Source organism: Mya arenaria, chromosome 14 (assembly GCF_026914265.1).
Source record: "Mya arenaria isolate MELC-2E11 chromosome 14, ASM2691426v1".
NCBI lineage: Eukaryota > Metazoa > Mollusca > Bivalvia > Myida > Myidae > Mya > Mya arenaria.
The window spans coordinates 62,745,622-62,771,113 of NC_069135.1; the positions used below are offsets into that span (position 1 = coordinate 62,745,622).

Genomic DNA, 25,492 nt, shown 5'->3' on the forward strand with positions numbered 1-25,492 from the left:
TAAACTGATGACGTTTACCGCATCTAATGTTCCCAAATAATGAAAATAAACGATCTTTTTTATTTTACCGAACAAAATAAGCAAAGTTGATACAGCAGAATGACGGTATTTTTCCATTTTTTAATAATTTTGCATGTTAACTCTTCAGACACACTCTGCTCATTGTCATGTTATGTTTGTAAATTGTTGTTTGCACTGAGAAGAATCTGAATATTTATTATGAGACTATAAATTACAAGTTTCTTTTGCAAGTATTGAGATTAGTCCACCTAAATGTCCGTCAATGAGTCTTTTGCGTTTTTTTCTATGGCAGACTCATGACGTCCAACATCCCAGCAAAAAGTAGCGAACGGTCCTTGCGCAGAGAAAACTCGCGGCCATAATTTTGAATTATCTCCGTTATAAACTCACATTTCTACGAGAATATTAATGCCTGCTATCAAACACATATTTATTAATGTCATTATGCAAAAAAAAATGTTCAGATATTATAAAACACTTACATGTGTCGATTGTTTATCCCGATATCTGTAAATCTGGGACAAACTAGACAGTGTACATGATTAAAACGGCGGTCCATAGAATTACCTGTAAAAAATTGTCTATTCCAATATTCAAATATTTCAACCTACCATCTGTGATATAGTGAATATGACGAGACCACCTGGAAGGCAGAAACAAGGCCCATTTCCCCCCGGTATACTCCCAGACCTTAGGGGGCTGTGGTTACAATCAACTGGTGCATAATGTGGAGTGTAATATGAATGGAAATGTCGAGAAATTGTTTGATATTGTTGATTTCATGACCTCAAGGTGGAACTCTGCGTCTGATGAAGTGTTTCAATTGAGATATGTGCAAGGCATAATTATTATTAAAAAGTTGAAATTCACTGCCAACATATTGACATGATTGATTCAATTAAATTTCATGGCTGTGATCAAATGGCATATATATAATAATGTATTCATTATTGGTAGTTAAAAATAGCTAGTGATGTATGTCCATTTTCCTCAGAAAGCCAGGCAAGAATCTTTCAACCAAGCGTTTTGAATGTGTGTTTAATCCCAGACACTTTGTGTGTTACCGAAAATCTTTAAATAGTATCATAGTCTTTTTGGGGTGTATTAAATGTATTCAACATGAGCAAAAAGCATGTTCTAAAAAATGCATAAGCAAAAACAACTGCATTCTTGTTGTAAGCTTCATGCGGAACATAACATTATTAAGATTACCAAGTTTTCTCGAAAGTGGATCTGTAAGATGAACTGAAATGGCGGAGGAAAAACAGTAAAAGTAATTTACTGTAGCCATGATAATCAGAATCGATTGACAATTTTATTAAAAAAAATATAATGTCAGCGGGAAATCTTATCCAGTTTCTGTGTAGTTTCATGGAGGTAGCCCCTTGTGGGAATGCTGCAGTCGTAATTCTTCGGTTGACTGTCAAAACCATAGGGCCGAAAATTCCAGTGGAAGTCAGACAGATTGTACATTTATTGTTAAGTAAATCTACAGAGGAAAATGGAAAGTGGGTCAAACTCAAGTAAACTGTATAAGTTCATTTAACCTGTTTTTTTTTCTTGAGTTGGGATTTTTGCATCGTTTTTTACAAAAAGTGTTCATAACTGAGTACTCAAATACTTGTTTTAAACTTTCTTTTGTTGGCTGTTATAATTGCAACAATGCTACAGTCTTTCAAACAAAACTACTTAAAATATTTTTAATTTATCAAGTATATATAAATTGCCAAAAATGAAAATGTTTAATTAGTGTATTAAAAACATCATTTTAGGAACGGAATTTACATAAGTTTTAAGTAACTTGTTTTCCAATCCTTAATATTTGTATTGTTATTAAATACCTTGTATATTTGAATTTAAAATAAATACTGTTTAAACTAACATCATTTCACACAAAAGTAACTGTTGCACTACTCTGCATCTATGCCAATATTCTGATGAATTTTCATTAAATGATTGTATATTTTCTGTTGCAGTTCCAGGGATCATTTGAACAATTCTTTAAACCGCCAAAGGTGAGTGTTACAAATTAAAGTGATTCTCATATTTAAAATAATTATAACAAACATATATTTTGAATGATAAACCTTTAAACTATAATGAACTTACTAAATATTGCATTTAAGGGATACATCAATTACTTATAACAAGATTGTAACCATGTATTTAACAGCTGAAAATGCACAGTATAAATTACTGGTTGGTCCTTAAAGACTTTTGTCTCATAAGGTAGAAATACCATGTTTTATGCACATTTCTTTCGAATTAGACATGGTATCCTTCATAAGAACCCTTGTTTTTGATAAAAATTTATTCAGCCTTTTTGGTAAATTAAACAATTGTATTGGAATTAAGCAGGAAATTGAATCACTGAATATATGAACAGCTGGTGTCATTCAGATCATTCGCTTTAGTTTATAAGGATGAAAGGTAACACATTCAGAAAATTATGATAGGCTGATTTTTGTAAATATTTTGTAGGGCAAAAGTTAGGTTATAATGCAGTCTTAACCCATTTGATTGATATTGCTTGGCTTGATTTACTCATTTGCTCAAAATGAATGTTAAGGACTGAATTTGTTTCACTCTTTGTAATGATTCCTGCTTTGCTCGATATTCACGAGGCTCGAAATATATTCATCATTTTAACGATAAATTTCATCGATAAGTATTAAGCGATTGTTCCAACAACCAGGCCGCTGTCATGCTCATGAAACATTTTCAGAAAAAGACAATCAATGACCAGTTCTCACTGCCTGAACGTAAAGCGAAAGTTAACCAGCTGGTGAAGACGATTGAAAATGTGGACGATCCTGACACACGATACTGCATCTGTCGATCCACGGATGGCACACGTTTCATGATGTAAGAGTAGTTACTTGTTAAACACAGGATAGCATATCTCATTTTATTCTGTGCCATGGATGGAACACATTTCATGATATAAGAATAGATACAGTCATGTTAAACACAAGATAACATCTCTAACTTTTTTTTGTCAATCCACAGATGGAACATTTTCATAATGTCATGGTACATTTTTATGAAAATATACATTTATAAAATGTTAATTATAAAAGAATCACCTAGTTTGGTGTCAAAATTTATTTCTGTGGAAGGAAACAAACCTATTTTTGTACAAAATTTTACTGATATGAAAAATGACATCAAGATAAACATAAAATATTCTAGTATGACTTTCATAAAAGAAATCCATTTGATTTTTATAATCGTTATAAGTCAGACATGCAGAACATTTACGATAATATATTTCTGATAATCAATTATGATTTTTGTTGCATTTTTTACCCCTTCAGATAGGCCATTAACCTGCTAGAAAAAGCCCATTTTTCCTTTAAAAAATACTTAATGCATTTCTCAATTTTGATACATTTTACCTTAAACCATTTTACCAGGGTAAACTGATTAAAAATCTAAAATGTTTTTACTATTTAAAAACAAAACAAAACACTTTCTCATAGATAATGTTTATAAAAATCTTTGATACTGGGTAACTTGTATATTAGAGCAATTTATTATATTTCAGTTAGTCAAGTACAATTTTATTATCCCCCGCCTATGAAATAGGGAGGGGGATATTGAAATGGCGTTGTCCGTCTGTCCTTCCGTCCGTCCGTCTTTCCTTCCGTCCGTCCTTCCTTCTGTCCGTCTGTCCGTCCGTCACCTGCGTTTTCTCAGTAACTAGCCGGTATAATTTCATGAAACTTAAAATAAATATGAACCACTATACTGGAATGATGCCTGTCCAAAAAAAAAATTGATTGGTCAATTGCCCTTGGAGTTATTGCCCTTGATTTTTTGAAAAATGCACATTCACAGCCATTTCTCAGTCACTAGCTGGCAGAATTTCATGAAACTTAAAATAAATATGAATTACTATACTGGGATGATGCCTGTTCATTTTTTTTTGGATTGGTCAATTGTACTTGGAGTTATTGCCCTTGATTTTTTGAAAAACTCTCATTTACAGCCATTTCTCAGTAACTAGTTGGTAGAAATTCTTGAAACTTGAAATAAATATGAACCAACATACTGCGATGATGCCTGTTTATTTATATTTTGGATTGTGTAATTTCTATATGAGTTATTTGCCCTTGATTTATTAAAAGATCCATGTTTGCAGCCTTTTCTATGCAACTAGGTGGTAGAATTTCATGACACTTGGAAGAAATAAGAACCAACATACTGTGATGATGCCTGTCTATTTTTCTTTTGGATTGGTCAATTTTCCTTAGAGTTATTGCCCTTGATTTATTAAAAAATCATTGTTTGCAGCCGTTTCTCAGTAATACCAATGTGCTTATCTTATTCTTTCTGAGATTTTTTTTAACCTTCAAGCACAAACAAGCCATCAAGCACAAACAAGCCATCGTTGGTGGGGGATATCTTTTCACTGAAAATGCTTGTTAAGATTTAGTTTTTTAAGAATACTGACCAAAAATCACAACATATTAAATAAGATAATGCACTTTGAAAAATAGAAAAAAAACATTTATAATTGAAATCATGCCATGCTGTTTAGTGGGAAAATGAGTTGAGATGGAGATTGAGAAATGACTTAAGGACTCTTTCTTTTGTTATTGGCTAGGAATAGCCGGTGATTAATAAATAAACAGGAAATCTTTTTTCCTCTCTTCCAGAGCGTGTGACAACTGTGAGGAATGGTACCATGGCGACTGTATCGGCATCACGGAGACTGATGCCAACGACATCAAGCAGTACTACTGTGGAAGATGTAGAGGTATGGGGCAAACAATTTCAGCCTTACATTTTGGAATATTTTGGAACTATTTCAGTGAAATACCTGGAGCTAAATAATTCAGCAAACTATTCAAACAATTTGAGCCATGCATTCAGGATAATTTTGGAAACTGTTTCAGCGAAAGATCCCATCTCATTATTTTAAAGAAAGACCCTAGCCTATCAGTTCAGCAAACAATTTGAGCCTAGCATTGCGGGTAAACTTAAAAACTATTTCAGTGAAACATCCGAGCTTACCAGTTCAGTCAAAGACCCCATCCTGACGTTTCAGCAAACTTAGCAAACAATTTAAGCCTAGCATTACGGATAATTTTGGAAACTATTTCAGCTAATGATCCAAGCTTATCATTTTTAAGAAAGACCCAAGCCTAACATTTCAGCATATTTTGCAAACAAAGCCTAGCATTCCGGATAATTTTGGAAACTATTTCAGGGAAAGATCCGAGCTTTACATTTTAGTGAAAGACCCCAGCAAAATATTTCAGCAAAATTTGCAAACCATGTAAGCCTGAGCATTGCGGATAATTTTGGCAACTATTTCAGCGAAAGATCCGAGCCTTAAGACGAGGTACAAGCACAAGAAGGTGAAAGAAAAGACGGAAAAGAAGATGGAGAAGCTGCTGAAACCGGAGAAACTGGACATGGAGGCACTTCAGTATAAGGGGAAACTACGTGAACCAGAGTTTGTACGTTCCAATAAAGGGTTTTTATTAGGGATGCAAACGAATGGCAAAACTGATATTCGAATATTCGGTAACTCTTTCGATCGAATATTCGATTGCCAAAATACATATTTTAGAAGATGTAAATAACAACTGTAATTAATACCACTAATTATTCGCTAAAGTAATAGCCGGGGCATTTTAACCTACTTTGTCGTAGCAAGTACGCGCGACGGATTCCGATTTTCCCCAAATGAGCCTTTGATTTTTTTTTCATTTTCAGGAAGAAAAAAAGCAAAACATTATGAACAAACAAACAACAAAATCGAATAATTTCAATTCTGTAGCCTTTATATTTCTAAACAATGTGAAATTAGATTCCTAGTCAAATAGCGTTTTGCACCAATGGAGGGCCTTTCCACAGGACGAGCAGTGAGATTGACCTCTAAATTAACTAAATATAACTATTGAAAACCAAAACCAACTCGGGAACTAGTAAAATAATAAAACGAAAACAAATGTGGATTTGACTTATCTACAGTACTTAAGAAATATAACACCCCACTGAGGGTCATAAGACATTATAAGGACCGGCCAGTCAGCCACCGAAGATGTATATGGACCAAGGCGTTAGCCGAGGTCCATTCACCTTCGGGAGCTGACTGACCGGTCCTTATAATGCCATATGACCCGAAGTGGTGTGTTATATTTCTTATATTAAATACCGAACACTTTTCATTACAATTCAATATTTTTAAAGCGATTTAAATGTGTTTTATTGAACAACGCTAATAATGTATAATTGCGACAAGTTTTCGCCGTTGTGAAAATAGCAAGCCGCACTTACCAATTGTATGACGTAAGCGTTCCATATTACATTTTTGGCGAGGTCCGGACCGGCCAAAAATATATGGACCGCTGATGTCATTAAACTAGATTTTCATCAAAATACAGTGATATACGGACCAATCGAGTTTATATATACAAAGAAGGGACAAATTGATATTAGGTATAATATAACAATATAGGAAATGTATCCTAAAATGCCATATTATACATTTACATTTCAATGCACGAACATTGTTACGAATCATGGAAAACCGTTTAAAGCACATAGCGTATATTTCACAACATTATTGTAGCAAATGGCATTCATATCATCACGGCAATTTGAGCTATATTGCACAACTTAATTTGCAGCCAAGACAACACATTGGTGTTAAAGCCGATTCCTAGCACGTTATTGTAAAATTAGGGGGACTCTTTATAGTACCCGACGATATGTCCCTAAATGACATATGACGCGTGTTTAGTGTATTGTCATCATATTCACACCTCTGGCATTAGGGGTCAATCGTTGCAAAACAAGACAAACGAACTTTATAAACTAAAGTTCATTTGTAGGCAAAAGGTGTTTTATTCTCTTTTTTGCATTATTTTTTCGAATATTCGAATACCGATTTTGACATTCGGATACCAAACGTTTGATCGAATATTCGAATATTCGTTTGCATCCCTAGTTTTTATTGTGAACATTAGATAACATAACAAAATTACCCAATATTTAGTGTATTTTGTAAAACTATCTGATCCCTTTCTTCCATGAACTTGAGAACTGATCAAAACTTATGGGATAATTACGCAAACCTAAGTTTGTACATTTCATCGAAGGTTTTTAATAATAACATTACAAAACAACTCAATATTTTAATATAAGGGAAAACTATGTGAACCAAAGTTTGTAGGTTTCATCCAAGGATTTTGATCACCTAACAAAACTTCCCAATATTTAGAGTATATGGGATGTCTTTGCAAACTTGTTGAACATTAAATAACATAACAAATCTGCCAGTTATTAGGGGGAAACTACATTAACCAGAGTTTGTGCATTCCTCCAAGTTTTTTGATGATTATTATTATTATTAACAAAATAAAAGTACCCAACATTTTTAGTTTAAGGTGACACAAACCAGAGTTTGTACGATCTTTGTGTAATTGTGACGGTGGTGATTCGAGACTTGGTTTACTTGTCCAGAGAAAAACATGAAGGCTACTGATGAGAATTAATGAAACTTGAAACATAGATAGAGGGCAATATGTACAAGTGTGTAAGAAGAATAAACCTAGATTCAGTCATTGATGAATTATCTCCCCCTTCTGCTTTTAAAATATTCATTAACAAGCAATCTGCTTGTCTGAACTGTACCTCAAAAAGTAATGAAGGGATTAACTTGGAATATAGGTAGATAACAATCCCAGGAAGTGCAAATTGCTAGAGCTTTAATCCTACTTTCCATGTTTACTGCATTATCTCCCCTTTACCATATTTCTTATACTTAATTGTTGTCCAGACTCCAAAATTCTTGGAGGTATTGACTTCAAACTTTATGTATGCAGATGGATCTAATTGAGGAGAAGTTCAATGCCCAAGAACCATAACTCTTTATTAGTATTTTTAGAATTATTACCCTTTGTATATTTTGATGCACCTGTTCAGTGAAAGGGAGGTATTATAGTTTCACCTGCGGCAAACAGCAGTTGTCCAGTGTGTTGTCAGATCAATGACTTAAGAAGCATTTGTCAAATCATCACCAAATCTGGGCAGTATGTGTGTAAGCATAATATCTGGGACAAGTTTGATAACCAGCCATATTGCTTGAGTCACTCAAGAACAATTGCCATTTTATTATAGAAATTACCTATATAAGCAGTCTTTTCCGATCAATAACTTTTAAAGACTTTGTCGGATCATCACCAGTATGTGTAGGGGCATAATATTTCGAACAAACTTGATAACCAGCCATGTCGCTTTAGTCACTTCAGAGTGATTGCCCTTTAATTTTAGAAATTACCTAAATCAGTCTTGTCTGATCAATAACTTCAGAAGTCTTTGTCCAGTCATCACTAAATTTGGTTTGAGAGTGCATGGGCATTATACCCTGGACAGGTTTGATAATAGCCTGATATGCTCTATTCACTGGGGAGTTATTGCCCTTTAATTATAGAAATTACCTCAAATAAGTCTTGCTGCATTAATAATTTTAGAAGCCTTTGCAATACCTCCGACAGGCTGCTTTAGTTACTGGAGAGTTATTGCCCTTTAATTATAAAAATTACCTTTGTTAAAAACTTTCAGACAGATGACAAGGGGAAGAAGAATACCCGTCGCTGTGGGGAGTGTCCCGCGTGTCACAGGAACGAGGATTGTGGGAGATGTGACTTCTGTAAGGTGAGTGCGTTAATGTACACTGAAACACATGTGTTTTTTTCTCTCTTGATGGGTTGTTAGTAGAAATATATCTGTCTTTATAAGGAGTGTCCTGCCTGTCATAGAAGGTAGAATTGTGGGCGCTTTGAAAATACGGTGTCAGGAGCACTGAAGAACACAAAAAAAATGTTAAGATGATAACCAAAGTCAAGATGGACACAATAGTGACATGAAATACAATGATGGTAGTCCAGGGACTTGATATGCGACATTTAGAGACCTGACAGACCTGCAGGTCAAATGTAACAAGCACCAACGAAATTCACAGTGATATAAAATATGACAATGGAAGCACCAAATGACATGACAGAAGCGTTAAAAATTGCAAAACCAGTGAAATGTCAGAATTTTAAATACAAATGTCCACAGCAAACAAACTTATTAAATTTACAGTTGTCTGAAGTTAAAAGCTCTCAAGTCTAACGTTCAGGAAAGATCCTGGGACTGTAATCAATATCCACCTTAGATTTCTTTAACTTCAAGATTTGAATCCAAGTCTTTTGATTGGACTGTAAAAATAACTGGCCAATGGAGTGAATGCAGTGAGGCGTGTTTAAGGATAAGAAAAATAATGATATTGAATATGACCCCTGAGGTTTATTATAGTGAAACATATAAAAAGTATTATATTTAAATGGTTTTTTTTTCAGGACATGAAGAAGTTTGGCGGACCAAACAGAATCAGACAGAAGTGTCGGCTGAGACAGTGCAGTAACTTTGTAAGTATTATCATCTTAGGATTTGTAAAGGCTTTATCATTATGCAGACTATTTTCAGTATGGTATTGCTTGTAGATATAGTGACTGGTGACTAATTCAGGGTTCGCACAAGTCTTAAAGCTGCATTCTCACAGATTGACCGTTTTGACATTTATTTTTATTTTTTTATAATGAAATTTTGTTAAGGTCTGGAAACCAGTGATAAAAGACATCTGACAAAAGATCAGATCACAGTTTTGTAAATGTTTGTAAATGGATGTTTTATGGCTAAAAGTGTTAATAATGCTTTAAGAAAAATGAGCTTTTTGGCAGTTTTACAAACAATTTTGACGCCTAAAAATAATACATTTGGTTCAGGTTACCCGACCCTACCTACGGAATAGGCGCCAACCCTACTGTATTTATGGTCAGTTTGAAAAGAAAAAAAAATTAAATTAAAAAAAATATAAAAACTAAATAAAAAAAATAAAAATAAAATTCTTCTTTTTTTTTCATTTTTAAGTGCTTTTCAATTTATAGTTTAAAACCTTGAATGCTTTTAATACAAAATATTACTGTAACACCGATCTCCAATGATGAAAATAACATTCTTATTTAAAGCCTAGTAAAAAAAATAATAAAAAAAATGAAAAGCCTACCTACCTACCAATTTTTGAAGAGGATGTAACCCTAACCAAACAATTTTTTTTAAGCCTGATCATTTCTACTGTGATTTGTTTTATATGACTGAATTGAAGGCATCGATGTCAAAATCACCTGATTGTGGGACAAAATTAAAAGAAAAGTAAAAAATGTCAATCTGTGAGAGTGCAGCTTTAAATATATAAATTTAAAGGCTGGCCTTGAAAAATCCATGAAATTGATTGCTTGCCTCGAAAACTTCTTGAATTTTGTGAAATCTTAAAAAGTCCTGGAAAATTAATGAGTTGTTAAATTTCTACAAAATGTCAATAAAGATACCGTCTTTATGAAATGTGGGAAAGGTTGAGATGATAAAATGTTTTATTTCCGCACAATACCCTTCATGGTCAGTGTTGGGTTACCAGAAACAGGGTTGTTGACAAAGTTATTGTCTTATAATTCACTAGAAAATGTCAATATGTTTATACATGACTTTCTGCAAGTGGATATCAGACCATAGTTAATGCCTCAACTTTTTATTATATGACAGTTTCCTTTATCCTTGTCAATATAAATGGACACTATGTGAATCATAATTGTCTTCATATTTATCTTTCCAAGTTCTTAATTATTATGCCCCCTTTTGAAAAAAGTGGGGTATATTGTTTTGCACATGTCGGTCGGTCTGTCTGTCTGTCTGTCTGTCTGTCGGTCGGTCGGAATACCAAATGGTTTCCGATCAATAACTTGAGAACGCTTTGACCGAGGGACCTCATACTTGGTATGTGTATTGGTCATCACCAGCAGATGAACCCTATTGATTTTGAGGTCAGTGGGTCAAAGGTCAAGGTCACACTGACCTTGACATGAAAAACGGTTTCCGATCAATAACTTGAGAACGCTTTGACCCAGGAACCTCATACTTGGTAGGTGTATTGGTCATGACCAGCAGATGAACCCTATTGATTTTGAGGTCAGTGGGTCAAAGGTCAAGGTCAGTGTGACCTTAACATGAAAAACGGTTTCCGATCAATAACTTGAGAACGCTTTGACCCAGGGACCTCATACTAGGTAGGCTTATTGGTCATGACCAGCAGATGAACCCTATTGATTTTGAGGTCAGTGGGTCAAAGGTCAAGGTCAGTGTGACTGTAAGCTGAAAAAAGGTTTTCTGATTGTCCATATTTTTTTATTCTTGTGTCTGTATTGCTGTATTGCTTTTATTTTCTTATAATTCATTATTGTACAACGCCATTGAATATGTATTTATATGTAGAAATAGGCGTTTAAGCAAATAAACAAGTTTCAAGTTTCAAATTTTGACATTCAGGTTTTTGGTGACCATCTGATGACTCATATGGATTTTGAGGTCAAAGGTCATGGTCATGACACACTCTATCCTCACACTTTGAATGGTCATAATCTTAAAACTGCCTCAACGGCATCCAATGTCAGTAACAAATCAGCTGTCATTTCGGTCCAAGCATATTTCATTCAATTGTCCATATAATCCTGACGACATGGCGCTCAGGGGGGGCATAATGTTTGACAAACATCTCTTGTTATAAAATGTCTTTCATATTTTTTCCTTTCCAAGTTGTCAATAATTATGTAATAACCTTCATATTATTCCTTCCAAAAATAATAAAAATGTCCTTCATATTTTTTCTTTCATGTTGTCAATAATAAAAAAATGTCCTTCATATTTTTTCCTTTTAAGTTGGTTGTAATTATGAAATGTCCTTGTATTTTTCCTTTTAAGTTGCCAACTATGATAAAATGTCCTTCATATTTTATTTTCAAGTTGGTAATAATTATAAAATGTCCTTCATATTTTTCCTTCCATTTATCAATAATTATAAAATGTCCTTCATATTTTTCCTTCCAAGTTGCAAATAATGATAAAATGTCCTTCATATTTTTCCTTCCAAGTTGCCAATAATGATAAAATGTCCTTCATATTTTTCCTTCCAAGTTGCCAATAATGATAAAATGTCCTTCATATTTTTCCTTCCATTTGTCAATTATGATAAAATGTCCTTTATATTTTTTCTTTCAAATTGGTAATAATTTTCCTTCAAATGCTCATTTTAGCTTAAGTGAATGTTCTATCCTGGACTGTTTATTATATCTCCGCTTCATAAGCGCCAACACTCATTCATTTCATTATTCACCTTTGAAGTTCTGTAGATTTCAGTTGCTGGCATGAAAACAAAAGTAAGTCTAACAATTCACGTTTTAAACAATTAACTTTTCTTGTTCAACATAAGAAGCCATTTTCTAGACTGATTCTGTCAGAACATTGGTTCCTGTTTTTATTCGCAATATGAAGAAAAAGTGGGAACCAAACTGGAAACATATCAAATTTGTTAATATCAATAAGATTCTGTAATAGACTATGTTTAATCAGATCAAATAAAAGGTTAACAGCTCATGTTTTAAAGAATTAACATCTGTTGTACAGCTTTAGAAGCCATATTCTATATTTAGATCTTGATTATAAATAGGCATTTAAAAATCCGAACTCATACAGTATGTCATATTTTGCTTCGTAACCCTAATAACTGGGAAACTGTCTATTTATAAGCCACAATAAACTTTTATATTTCTTGTCACCATCAGACTGGCATTATGAACAATAAAAAACTTTTGAAGGGGCCAAACAACTTCTCGATGGACAATTTTGTAAGGTGATAAAAAGGAGACGGGACTATAACTTTTTTTCATTTGTTAACAGTATGGAAGGGAATACCCAACCCAAAGGCATGCATGGAAACTGGTAACCATACTTGTCTAGTTACTGGCCACACAGTATGCCCGAGGGTCGGATGTTTTTCATCCATACCAGAAAAACATGGTTGATACTTTATCTTGCATACCTTTGATTTTAAACTTTTACGAAATTTGTCATTAAAAACTCTTTTTGTGTTCGTTTAACCACACCGCACTTGCACCCTTGTTAAATCAAACCACAGCTGACGCCAAATAGTTAAAAAAAACATTACGCTGTTACAAAGTTTGAATAATGTTGTACTATTACATTTTTCGAATAAGTTTTCATTTCATTTTGCTTTTTTGAAACATCACATTTTCATTTGCAGTATGAAAGTATAAATTGGGGCATTTTTGCGCTTGCCTCATTTTCAATTGGAGTTGGAAGATAGCGCTGGTCAATTGACCGAAAAAATATGTCTGTGCTTGGAAATCAATCTTCTAGCCTGAGTCCTGCGTAACAATGTAAAATTGATGAAATATTTACTGTATCATTTTCAGGGTGAGGAATCATGTGACTCCAAAAGGGATTTTATATGGGTCATCACGGGTCACAACAAATATTTCACACGTGTAGTAGCAGAAAATAGCATAGTCTTTTATAGGCTAAGAAATATTTTTAAAGCTTTTCTATCATAAAAATGTTTTTTAAAAATTAACGTCACTTACTTGTTTGTTTACATGGGTTGTGACCCCTGGTGACCCATGTGAGAACCCCTTTGAAGTCATGTGAATCCTCACCCTGATTATAAGCAATTAAAATTATGATATTTCAAAACAGTGTTACTGAAAAATCATTACTGTCTTTTATATGTGTCCCCAGATGCACCCCAAACACATGAAATATTGTCCTAATTTTCCTCAGTGGTCCAGCTAGGCTCGAATAGCAGGGTGGTGCGCCCCACTGCCCTTTTCCAGCACCCTGCTGCCTTTATACTACACTCCGCTGTGCCCTTTTGTTTGATAGTGCCAATTTTCAGAAATAAGTATAAAAATAATAATATACATAATTTTCAAACTAAAGTTAGAATAACAGCTGAAGTATTTATGAGGAACTATTAGTATTGAAAGTAGTTACAACACATACACAATAAGAATTGAACATTGGCCCCAAATGCAAGTGCCCCATTATGGCTCATTCAATGCACATTAAAAGTGCCCTTTCTGACCTGACCACCCTGCCCTATTCAAATCCTGGCTGGAGCACTGTATCCTTATTAATCGTCAAATGTAATTAACATCAATTAACTTGTAAATGTCAACATATTATAACCTAACAGTGAAACAAATGGTACTAGTTGTACGAGGGAGTTTTTGGGAAGTTCGTCAATAGGGTCATATATTCTTTGTTCAACTTAATGTGTCAAATTATAGTGCTAGATTTTATAATTTTTGCAAACATTCAAATGATATACGGTAGTTCATACCTGAGTCAAGCACTTTAAGGTGTGTTGTCACCGATACCAGAAATCCATTGTAAGTGTTTGATGAAATAGATACTAATTTTCTCCCATCAATGTGTAATGCATTGAACTTTATTTGCACCAATTAACAAAATTTTTGTACAACATTTGATAGATAAATGTTAAAATTCCACGAATTTCCCGAACTACTCTCGTACATCACTTGTATTTAAAAAGCTCTCACATTTGTTACATTTTACAGGGCCTCATTACAATCAAAGAAGGAAGTGATTCCGTGGCCTCCCCTCACGTTGACACTGCCCAGTTCTCCTCGCCAGATAGGCCCGAACCTATAGTGTAAGGAAGACTTATTGTTTTTAAGCCCGACTAGCAAAAGGCCAAAATAGCTTATGCTACAGTATGGTGTCTGTTGCTTGTGCGTTTGTAACAATTGCTTGTTAACATGATAGAGCCTTCAGTTTTGATTGTATCTTAATTAAAGTTATACAGTAGTTAGATATCCATGAGAGCTCAGCTCCTTTCTTACACCAGCCAGACCCACTGATGCATGAGTGGATTATGGCCCTTGAATTGCAAAACTATTTTTTAAGGGAGATAACTTAGTACAGTTTTTTATTATTGTAATAGTTCTTTCCTTTTGCCTGAAATGCTGCCTTGTAAAACAATTTTTTAAGGGAAACAACTTAGTACAGAGAGTTTTTTTATTATTGTAGTAGTTCTTTCCCTTTTACCTGAAATGCTGCCTTGTAAAAAAAATTACTAAGGGGGACAACTTTGTACAGAGAGTTGTGTATTCTTGTAGTTATTCTTGCCCTTTGTGATCATATGGTTCACTGATAATTCAAAAAATATTCCATGGTATTCAATTGAAACTTGGTACACATGTTTTCAGAGACAGTATGCACAAAAAAGTCACGTACAGTAAGGCTGATAGCCCTTTTTTAACAATTATTGAGTTATTCCCATTGACTGACTGTAAAAATATACGCCCATTTGCATTTACTCTGTTATGCCCTCTTATCTCTTCAGGGAAAAGAGACATAATGCTTCTTTCATTATTTCACACCTTCTTTATATTCTTATTCAACCACTATATTCATATTGAAAGCCTGGTTTTGTCACATTGCAGTGTTTCTTGTTTACTTTATATTTAGACTTTATTTTATTGCTTTGACTGGCACATATTACATTATAATTGTATTCATATCTAAGACAAAGTGGCGTAGTAGAGCATGCTGTCCTATGACAGCTCTGATATAACTACGATCTTCAACATTTTAATTGCACGGGAACTCACAGACAAGGATTGTTTTAATGTTTTATTCTAATGTAGAGGAAATGTACCGATTAGTTTTGTACTTTCTTTATTTCAGAAGAAAAGAACATACCAGCTCCATAGAAAAAAGTGACAAGGTACATGTACATTTTCACATGGTCTATGCCACTTACAGAGCCCCACCTTTGGTATTTTACCACAGTTTGATTGAGAGTTCAGTTTCTTAAAACACTTCAACAAACCTTTTCACAATATGGCTGTCTGATGGAGCACTGTCGAAACATTACTTAGGAACAGGTTTATCGAAGTGAACTAATTACCTTATCAAACTTTGGTAATAAAAAAGGTGGGACTCTTTAAGTGACATAGACTGTCCTTTGCTTCATTCAAAATGGTGTAGTAAAAGAAAAGTTATCTTTGATTTAAGTCTTTATTTTAAGCAATGTAGCATATATGACGTAATTTATCACGTCGTATACACACACTGATCAGTGTCTTACTATTATTCAAGATGTTTTGCAGAACTTTAATACTATCGTTTGCAAATGAACTTAGCATGGCCCAAGGAATGAAGCTCACAGAAAAGGACTTTTTTGGTACAAACTATCTTTGCTTGAATATGTCACATTTCTTTTACCAAACAGAAGCGTAAAAAGAAAGAAGGGAGAGATGACACACCCAGAAAGAAATACAAGGACAAGAAATCACCTACCAAGAAAAAACAGGTATTTAAATAGACGAGAATTGTTTGTTTCAGTTTCAGATATTTCTTGCACCACAAGTTATATTTCAAGAGTGATTTAGCCACGAGTGAATACATGCTTTTGTTTTTGGTGTTCGCAAGGTAAATGTATTCCGATCTTACACTGAAACAAACAATTTGTGTTTTTTATTCTATGCTATGGCTTATAGAATTATATTTAAGTGCAGTTTTACAGAAAAAGTGCTCTAAACCGAATGTCACATTGTTATGTCATTTCAGAGACTGTCCTACTTTACTTCCATTAAAGGAGAGTCACCAGCATAAGGGAGACCACTCTCACTGTTTTCATTAGAAAATTTGGGAGTCATCTCCCATAATTCAACTCTCCTATTTTACTTGCTTTCCTCCATTCTAGAAGAGTCACCAGCATAAGGGAGACCACTCTCACCGTTACCGACAGGAAGTTGATGAGGTTGAAGAGCTTCAGGATGATATGCCACACCAATGTCTCGGGCCGAGCTGTATGAACCACACACGACAGGGATCAAAGTATTGCTCGGATGAATGCGGCATGAAACTAGCAAAAAGGTGAGTGGCTTTGAGATGTTTGGTTTTGTGTTGCATGGCAAGCATGGCAGACGTAGGGATTACTTTGTTGGTCGCTGTGTGTGTTGTTATCTGCCATGTCACATTTCTGAATGACCTGTTGAAGAGTCTTAAAACTTGTTATGTACATGGATTATGATCAGTAGATGACCCCTATAGATTTCCAGGTCAGTAGGTAAAAGGACCCTAAAGTTGATGCATCCAATTTTTCGGAATTCAAGTTTTGAAATATATACTTGTAATTGTTATTTTTTCCTTAACATGATATTTCATTGAAATTCAGTTTATACCAAAAGTGATGTTGCATAGAAATTTACTATCTAAGGCCTTACAATCTTTATTAAGAAACGGGGCTCTGAACTAGGATGGCTTACTTTTAATTGTAAAACGATACTTAAACATGTATATAATAGCAGGTTTGAATATGAATACCAATGTTGGACAGTTTTAAATTGAAGCTTATCTTTCATTCCAGTCGAATCTACGAACTTCTGCCTCCCAAGATCCAACAGTGGCAGAGCAGCCCGTGTGTAGCCGAGGAGCGAAATCGACGCACGCTTGATAAAATCCGACGGGAACAGATGGAGGCTCGACAGAGACTAATGGAGCTTGATATGAAACATAAGGAGCTTGATGCCCTTGTTGAGAATGCGAAACACGTAAAGGCAGAATCGGATAACGAACAGGTTTGTTGATCAAAATGGTTTGTCAAAAATTATAAGCGTTATAATTTATATGAATATTAATTTTACTACTTGAATAAAATGTATATAATTAAAATCACACAAACATGCTATGTTTTTTTTAAACTTTTTACTCTTTGCTATGGCTTATAAAATTAACGCTAAATATAAATGTTTGGCGTTACGCCTTTCATTAGTAGATAAAAATCAATCATAGAAAAAAAAGCAACGCCAACGTCATACACTGTTTAATGACAGCACATCGTTTATAGATACGTTGATAGAAACAGAAATTAGACATAGACACATACATCAAAGTATTATGGATCATAAGTAATACATTATCGTATTAGGAATTGTGTTTTAAAAGTATTAAAAGGCAAACATGGTGAAATATGACCAATATGTATCAAATTAAATGTAAATATTTCCTAAATAAACTTTTACAGGATTCCAAAGAAGCATACATTCTGTATTGTAAAAGTAATGACCCAGAAAATAGCATGACCTAGGACGAGTTGCATAGGCACAGAGTTACCGTATATTGTTCTGTTAGAGCCCTTGGTCCATGATAACAAACAGTCTCAATTCTTAGTTCAGACTCAATTGACAAAACTGCAAATCTTCATTCTATTGTAACTTTTTAGTTAATGTTTGATCATTTTTAAATTATTCAAACTGTACAATTTTTTTCACATTTACTTTGTAAAACGAATGGAATAAAGATGACTTTGTGTTATGAAGTTTAAGTATATTTCTGAGTCTAAATCTACACTCAGACATTAGAGTTTGTAATCATTGCCCCTGTTTGTATTAAGGCAGGACCTGAATTAAAATAGAAATAGTTCAACAATAAAAAAGCATAGTCTTCAACTTAATTATTTTCTATGCAACAACCTGAGTGCTATTAGCAAATTTAGCAAAAAAATGTAATGAGCAAAATTAGCTAATAGCAAAATTCTAGACATAATGACCTAGGACGCGCTCTATGCTGAATTATTGTTGCAAAGGATTTGACTGTTGAGCGCTGTAAAGTAAACAGCTTGCAGGTCATAACCAATCATAAACATGGTGTTGTATGGTATTTCAGGCTTCTGAAACGGAGGATGACACGGAGTACAACCTGTTCTGTGTAACGTGTGGCCACGAAATCAGCCAGAAGACTGCTCTTAAACATCTCGAGAAGTGCTTTGCAAAGGTGTGTATATGACTATTGTGTTTTTGAATAATGGTAAATCTTTTGTTTGCCAAATTTTGGAACACAGTCTACTATATAGTTAGTTTGTCTGGTTTTTTTTTAGCTATTTTCATATCCCTGTAGTCATCGGCAGCATTGTGCAAAAACTTGCACAAAGCAACTTATGTTAAATGTTTAACTAATTGGAAAAATGGCTTATTTCTCAGTTGAATTAAAAGAAAACTTACTATGTTTGTATAGTATGAAAATAAGTCAGAAAATGGTTTTAAAAACAGTAAGTATGTATCATTAAATGGGATCAAAAGTATTGGGCAATTATAATAATCGTTATCAAATATTTTGAAAGGAAAATACAAAGAAGCTTTAAAATATGGCTCCAAAGATAGTATGGCTCCCTCTACCAGCCTTGGTGAAAAACGAACACAATTTAAGGTGAAAGAGAGTCATTAAATGAAACATAATAATTGCAGCTACATGAATATATTTTCCGTTAAAAAGTTTTTATTTAGCTTTTGAAATAATGATACCGAATGTTTTACTGTTTGTATTGCAGTTTGAAGCCCAGACCTCATTTGGCTCAATATACAAGACGCGTATCGAGGGCAGCTCCATGTTCTGTGACTTCTACAACAGCCAGTCTCGGACCTACTGTAAACGCCTCAAGGTCCTCTGTCCAGAACATACCAAGGAACCTCGGGTAGGTAGTTATGCCCCCACAAAGTGGCGGCATATAGGGTTGCCCTTGTCCGTACGTACGTCTGTCTGTCTGTACGTACGTACGTCCCGAAGATTGTTTCCGATCTAATTCTTGAAAACTGTTTGTCCAATCCTCACCAAACTTTAAACACATGTTTGTGACCATAATATCTTGATCAAGTTCGATAGTCATGGAAATCGCTTTAGTCATTTAGGAGTTACGGCCCTTTTTTGCCAAAAATACTTCAAAAATATATGTTTCCAATCTAATTCTTGAAAAGTATGTGTCCAATCCTCACCAAACTTTACATACATGATTGTAACCATAATATCTTGATCAAGTTCGATAGCCATGGAAATCGCTTTTGTCATTTAGGAGTTACGGCCCTTTATTTGCAAAAAAAGACTTGAGATTATCCTGAATAATCATTATGGCTTATTTTCTGTGACAAAAAATCGAAGTGGGGGCATCCGTGTCCTATGGACACATTTCTAGTTTATATTTGTTTCAAGAAATGGTACCTTTTATTTCATTTCAGAAACAAATTAAATTACTTTATAGGGTTTAAGCCAGCTTTTAAAAAGGACAGGGTTGTTTAGAAAAGGAGCAGGGTGCTGTTTGAAATAGAATTAGGTTTAAAACTACCGATTTGTGAAGTTTGTTTGATTTAGTAATCATATTTCAAGTTTTAATCAAAACAAATGAAATATTTGATTATCTTAATTAAGCATTTTAGCATTTAATTCTATGAAAACACGAAGGTGCACACACTGGTCTCCATGAGGACAGAAGGGTGCTTCCAAAAAGGACAGAGAACAGCATCCTCCAATAACACTCGAGCTAAAACCCTGCTTTAATTCACTACAACCACTTGATTTCATCTTTCCACATGGATGTGATTTGTCTGCAGATTTTCGCGGATATGGTGGCTCAAAGGACCAAAATAAACTAAAACATTTAACTGATTGAAAATAGTTGATAACTGATTGCTTCTGCTTACTTTATTTGTTGTAATTGACTCTGTAGTTTTCTTCAAATTTGAAGCCAGAAGAGCCCACAAAATAGCTTCTTAAAAGCCATTCTTGCTGCAGCAGCTGGGTGCTTTGTCCCATTTTAGGCTTAAAGTGGCTCCCAAACCCCTTGCCAAAATGGTTTAGCCCATCAGCTGCCAGGTTAATCATAAACCTGCTTCCAGAATGTATTTACTTTTAACAACTTGTTGGCATTAAGTGTTGTGTGGCTGTTGCGTTAACTTCTTCCACAGTTTAGCTATTTATTTTCTGGGCCTTTATGATCATTGAAAATGTCTAAATAACTTTTGAGAATGGAATATTGCTTAAGCCAGTGAGGGGTATTAATTGTGTTGTACTTTTTATTGCTGATAGTCAAACTAAAACTGCTATTTTTAAAATGAATTTAGTTTGTGCTTTCAAAAGATATCTGTTCCAGAATATATTCTACTCTATGTAATGGCCATGTGACTGGAAACACATGTAAACTAACCTTCATGATTCGCAGGTGAGTGAGGAGGAAGTTCATGGGTGTCCACTGCTCATAGACGTGTTGAGTGCCACACTTAAGTAATATATTAGTATAATGTTACCTCTCTTTCTCCTGTTGCTCGCAGGTAAGCGCAGAGGAAGTTTGTGGGTGTCCACTAGTCACCGATGTGTTTGAGGAGTCGGAGGAAATTTGTCGCACAGCAAAGAGAAGATGCAACAAACACCATTGCTGGGAGAAATGTCGCCGTGCTCAGGTCGATATGGAGCGAGTTAGACAGGTAGCTTTAACTGAATGGTTTATGTTGTGGGTATATGTATATAAACAATTGAGCATTGTGTAATATACGAAATATGCTTTCATATTGTCAAAAAAAAAAGGTATTGACTGAGGCGATAGACAAGGTTAATTATGATTTTGTGGTCAATATGGAATGCATATTTCACAGCTTAAACGTAAATAACTAGTTAATAACCTGATGCCGCATGAGATCTTATGACGTCATATGATAAGCTGTTTCTGGTCTATAAATAGACACATCAATATCATTATATGGCATTTTATTCTGTCTTTGAAAATTGTTCTTTGTCAAATCATGGATGGTTAATTTCTTCACCGAGTGAGCACAGAAAAGATCACAGATAATGTACATTAAGTTTTAGCCAGGTTTTAAAAATGACATGGTGCTGCAGAAGAGGGACAGGGTGCTGAGGGAGAAAACGGCACATTGTGTTGGGCTGGAAAAAAATGTGAAGAATTTGAAACAATGAATTTCATTAAATTTTTTTTATAAATTAACATGGGATTTAGGAACCACAATATATAAAATCAGTGAAAATATAAGCATGATGGTTTCACTGTAGTAAAAATAACATTATATTCACAATATTGGCATCATTGTATGAAACAAAGATTGAAAAAGAAATCTTCGTGGCTTATCTTGTAAATTTACAATGCCAAATTATGCATATCTTACTTAGTTGAGTAACCATTACCTGTATTTAAGAATGATGTAAAATCGTACTCACTTTGGTAAATTCTGAATAGCAAATTAAGTGTACAGAATTGTCTGCAAACATAAATTTCAACATTGTTCTTTACTTTCCATTTTTCAGTGGATGAAAATAGATGAGCTATTCGAGCAGGAACGAAATGTCCGGTTTGCCCTTTCCAACCGTATGGGCGTACTGGGCCTTATGTTACATCAGACGGTGGACCATAATCCTCTTTATCCAATCAGTGTGCCAGATATTGACTGAGTGGCTGTGCCAAGTGTGCCCGATATTGACCTTGTGGGTGTGCCAGATATTGACTGAGTGGCTCTGCCAAGTGTGCCCGATATTGACCTAGGTGTGCTTTGTGACATGACTATGGTTGAAGTGTGCCGTTCATTTACAGAGGCAGGTAGTCTCTCATATGCCAAGTGCTTTTTGTTGTCCAAGTGTGCTGTAAATTCATAGATGTGATTTGAATAGAGTTTTCCGTGGATCTAGAGGCTTCAGGGACCAAACAAAAAACATGCCAATTTTGCTTCTGCTACAGGGGGCTTCAACCCATTTGACCCTCCTTGGGGGGCTAAAAGAGCCCCTACAATCCATCAGCCCTTCTGCTGCCAGGTCAATCACACCCCTGATATTGATATGACGATTATTATCTACTTTGTTTATCAAAAGAACATAGTGAACCCAAGTCTATGTGGATTTGTCTAAGGTCTCTCCATTGGTTTCACAGTTATGTGTATTGACTGAGGGTGGGAGGGAGTCGCCAGGGACTATTCACCAGGACAATTAGCTTTACAAATAAATTAAAATGTCAATAACGCAGTCAAAATATCACTCAGAAACATGATTTAATGAATCCTGAGATTCACATTATATAACAATTAGAAAAAATGTTTTGGGGAAAATAACAGGTTCTGGCCCTTTGGGAAGTAGCCAGGTATTGGCTACAGCAAAGAAGGGTAGAAAGGCCCTGATCGCTGCAATGTGGTTTGAGGACTTCACTAAATCATGATTTGTCAACTTTCATTGGGGTAGGGGAGGGAAAGATTTTCTTCTGATGGGCTTCTAATATATCTTAACTATGAGATGAAAAATGAATTTAAATAAAAAAAAAAATGGAAAGACTGTCATAACCTTTTTAGCTCGTTTGAAAGATATCTTTCAAGGTTTTCCACTTAAAAAGATCCCATGAGATGGAAAACTAAATGTTTAAAATGATTAAAAATAATACAAAGAAAACTGCAGTGACAAGGCTAGTAGTGGAAAAAACATTAATCCTGTTTATAGACAAGAGAAACAAATGTATAAACAACACCACAAACAGACCATGATAAGCCTTGATAAATCTTAACTGCAGTTTATGTGGTTATGTGATGTGTTGTTTTTTTTCTGTTAAAGTGCTGTTGTATGCACCTTTTAAAGAATTGTTTTCTTATTTATCACCACAGAAGGATTAATAAATCATAATTTATATACTGTTGTACAAGTGAAGATGATTCTAATCATTTTCAGCTTGTCTGATTTTGTGTGTGTTTTTCACATTCTGATATTGTCATAGCCCTGATGTCTGTGCCATGTAAAAAAATTAACCTTGATAAAAATTGTAGCTGAAAAAGAAAATGCTGAAAATAGCGACATGAAACTTGGTACATATGCTTACAATTAAAATTGGCATATAACTAGTAACTTTCAAAATTCTGGGTGATATTTCTGAAACTGAAAGGAAACAATAAAAAACAGGTGAGCGTTGACATCTGCTAATGGTTCTCTTGAGTCTTGTTAATTCCTCCTTTTTGTGAGATAGTGCAAAAGGTTTTTCCTCTTTTTTTGAAATAGTGTAATGGTCACCTGAATTGCATTTCAGTGCCTTTTCTGGCATTTTTTATGCAAATTTCCCGACAGGTCTGTAATATACGAGATCGTTTGTGTCACCCTTGGCTGCGAGGCCTGTTCTTGTATTTTTTTTCGACATGTTCATTGACCATGTTGACGCAAATGAGGAGCCTATCTTGCTATGCCTTGCATTTTTTTTCTTTTTTTAGCTCACCTGAGTGTAAAGTGTTTGTTGTGAGCTATTGTAAATATTCAGAGCAGGTTGCTTAGTAACATTTCCTTCATAGATCAATGGCAACATCAACCACACTTAGTTATGTTCTGTACTTAAGCAACAATCTGAATCTATGTCTAGAGGCGATGCTTTCAGCTTACATGTGGTTGCATAGAATTTTGTTGTATTTTAAAATCGTGCAAAAATGAAGTGTTAAGCAACTCAATGCTGTTTTCTATGTGCATCAACATTTTGTTTTTAGACACACAAAATAATGTCGAAAACAGTTTCTATCTAGATATACAGTAAGTAGAATGCCGGTTTGGGCTTTCTATTTAATAGCAATGATAAACCAGGTGAGCACGTACTTGCCATTGTCTTTATGGGTATTTATCAGTTTCGTTGATTTGTTCTTATTTATAAAAGAACGTCCATTATGTATGTATGAAAATAATTTATAATACATAATTTGTAACACATATACGATGTTCAAGTTGTTTTTGCATTATTTCAGTTTGTGAATTGTTTGTATACAAACCATATGAGGACAAAAGTTCTTGGGCGGTATTCATAAGACATCTTAAGTTATATCCTTACTGAAGTTATTTTCTTAAATATCTCACTTACAGTATGATATAATTTCTTCATAATATCTGAAATACTCTATTATCATTGATTTGATTCAAAATACACATTTCATGTTAAAAACACTTCAGATGTTTTTTGAATACCAGCCTGCACCATTTGTTTGAAGTCAATATCATTTCATTCTAAATTCAACTGTTTCTTTGTAAAAATGAAAAACAAACCATTATATGCGTTGTACAAATTTTTGATTGGTCCTTGTGGCTTTATTGATCTTTTTTTGATTATGCTTAAAAAGGTAAAAAACACTGAATAAGAGCCTTAGTTGAAAATTTTAATTCTATGAAAATATTCACTAACTTCAATGCTTCAAAACGTTTCCCACCTGCCATATCACGGTCATAGACATGTTATGTTGTGGCTGTGGACATTCAAGGCCCTTGGTACATCACACACCTCTTACTGCTGTCAAATGGCGTGAACAGTAACAGTTTTTGTTTTTATTTATCCTAACATTAAATTTGCATTAAACAAATTGCGGCCTTGTGAGCAACACACATGAAACTATTGAAATTAATACATTTGTATTCTCATGAGAGGATACTTGACAAATTGAGCCTGCCCATGATAAATCATCTTTAATATTAGAGCAGTGCTTCATCTTGTTCAAACAAATAAAATTGCAACTCGTGTTTGGAGGTCCCTTGGTTCAGACAATATTAACATTGAAAACCAATGCAGAACGTTTGTCCTGGTGTATTTTGTTTTGGTTGCAATGTTTTTCTCAAGTAACGATATACATGCACACTTGTACATCATGAAGCATTTGACATATATTTATGAAATCTTTTCTCAACCAAAATGTGAATACTTTGTATAATAAATTATAAAATGTGTTCTTCCAATTACTTAATCCCTTGGTATTTA

At 34.3% G+C, this 25,492-nt stretch overlaps 1 protein-coding gene across 2 annotated transcripts; it reads left to right on the top strand.

Moving 5' to 3' along the window:
• The first annotated feature begins 8 nt into the window (after positions 1–8).
• Positions 9–25,461, top strand: LOC128217947 (CXXC-type zinc finger protein 1-like). 2 transcript variants are annotated; one of them, XM_052925418.1, is made up of 17 exons: positions 9–105; positions 1,998–2,036; positions 2,747–2,886; positions 4,683–4,783; positions 5,347–5,489; positions 8,602–8,694; positions 9,384–9,452; positions 12,264–12,290; positions 14,511–14,605; positions 15,643–15,682; positions 16,190–16,270; positions 16,664–16,836; positions 17,330–17,540; positions 18,628–18,735; positions 19,289–19,432; positions 21,060–21,212; positions 22,048–25,461. In XM_052925418.1, exons 1-17 carry the CDS (start codon positions 100–102, stop codon positions 22,189–22,191), a joined length of 1,767 nt encoding a protein of 588 aa, XP_052781378.1. In that variant the 5' UTR covers positions 9–99; the 3' UTR covers positions 22,192–25,461. The 2 variants fall into 2 exon arrangements, with proteins under 2 accessions (XP_052781378.1, XP_052781380.1); XM_052925420.1 differs by lacking the exon at positions 12,264–12,290 and having other exon boundaries at positions 35–105.
• The last annotated feature ends 31 nt before the right edge of the window (positions 25,462–25,492 follow it).

What these genes read in the sequence shown, in the direction of transcription:
- LOC128217947 (XM_052925418.1), top strand. An exon ending in GGAGATGTGACTTCTGTAAG is followed by an intron (nt 8,695 to 9,383) that starts GTGAGTGCGTTA and finishes TTTTTTTTTCAG; the next exon opens with GACATGAAGAAGTTTGGCGG. An exon ending in GATAGGCCCGAACCTATAGT is followed by an intron (nt 14,606 to 15,642) that starts GTAAGGAAGACT and finishes TCTTTATTTCAG; the next exon opens with AAGAAAAGAACATACCAGCT.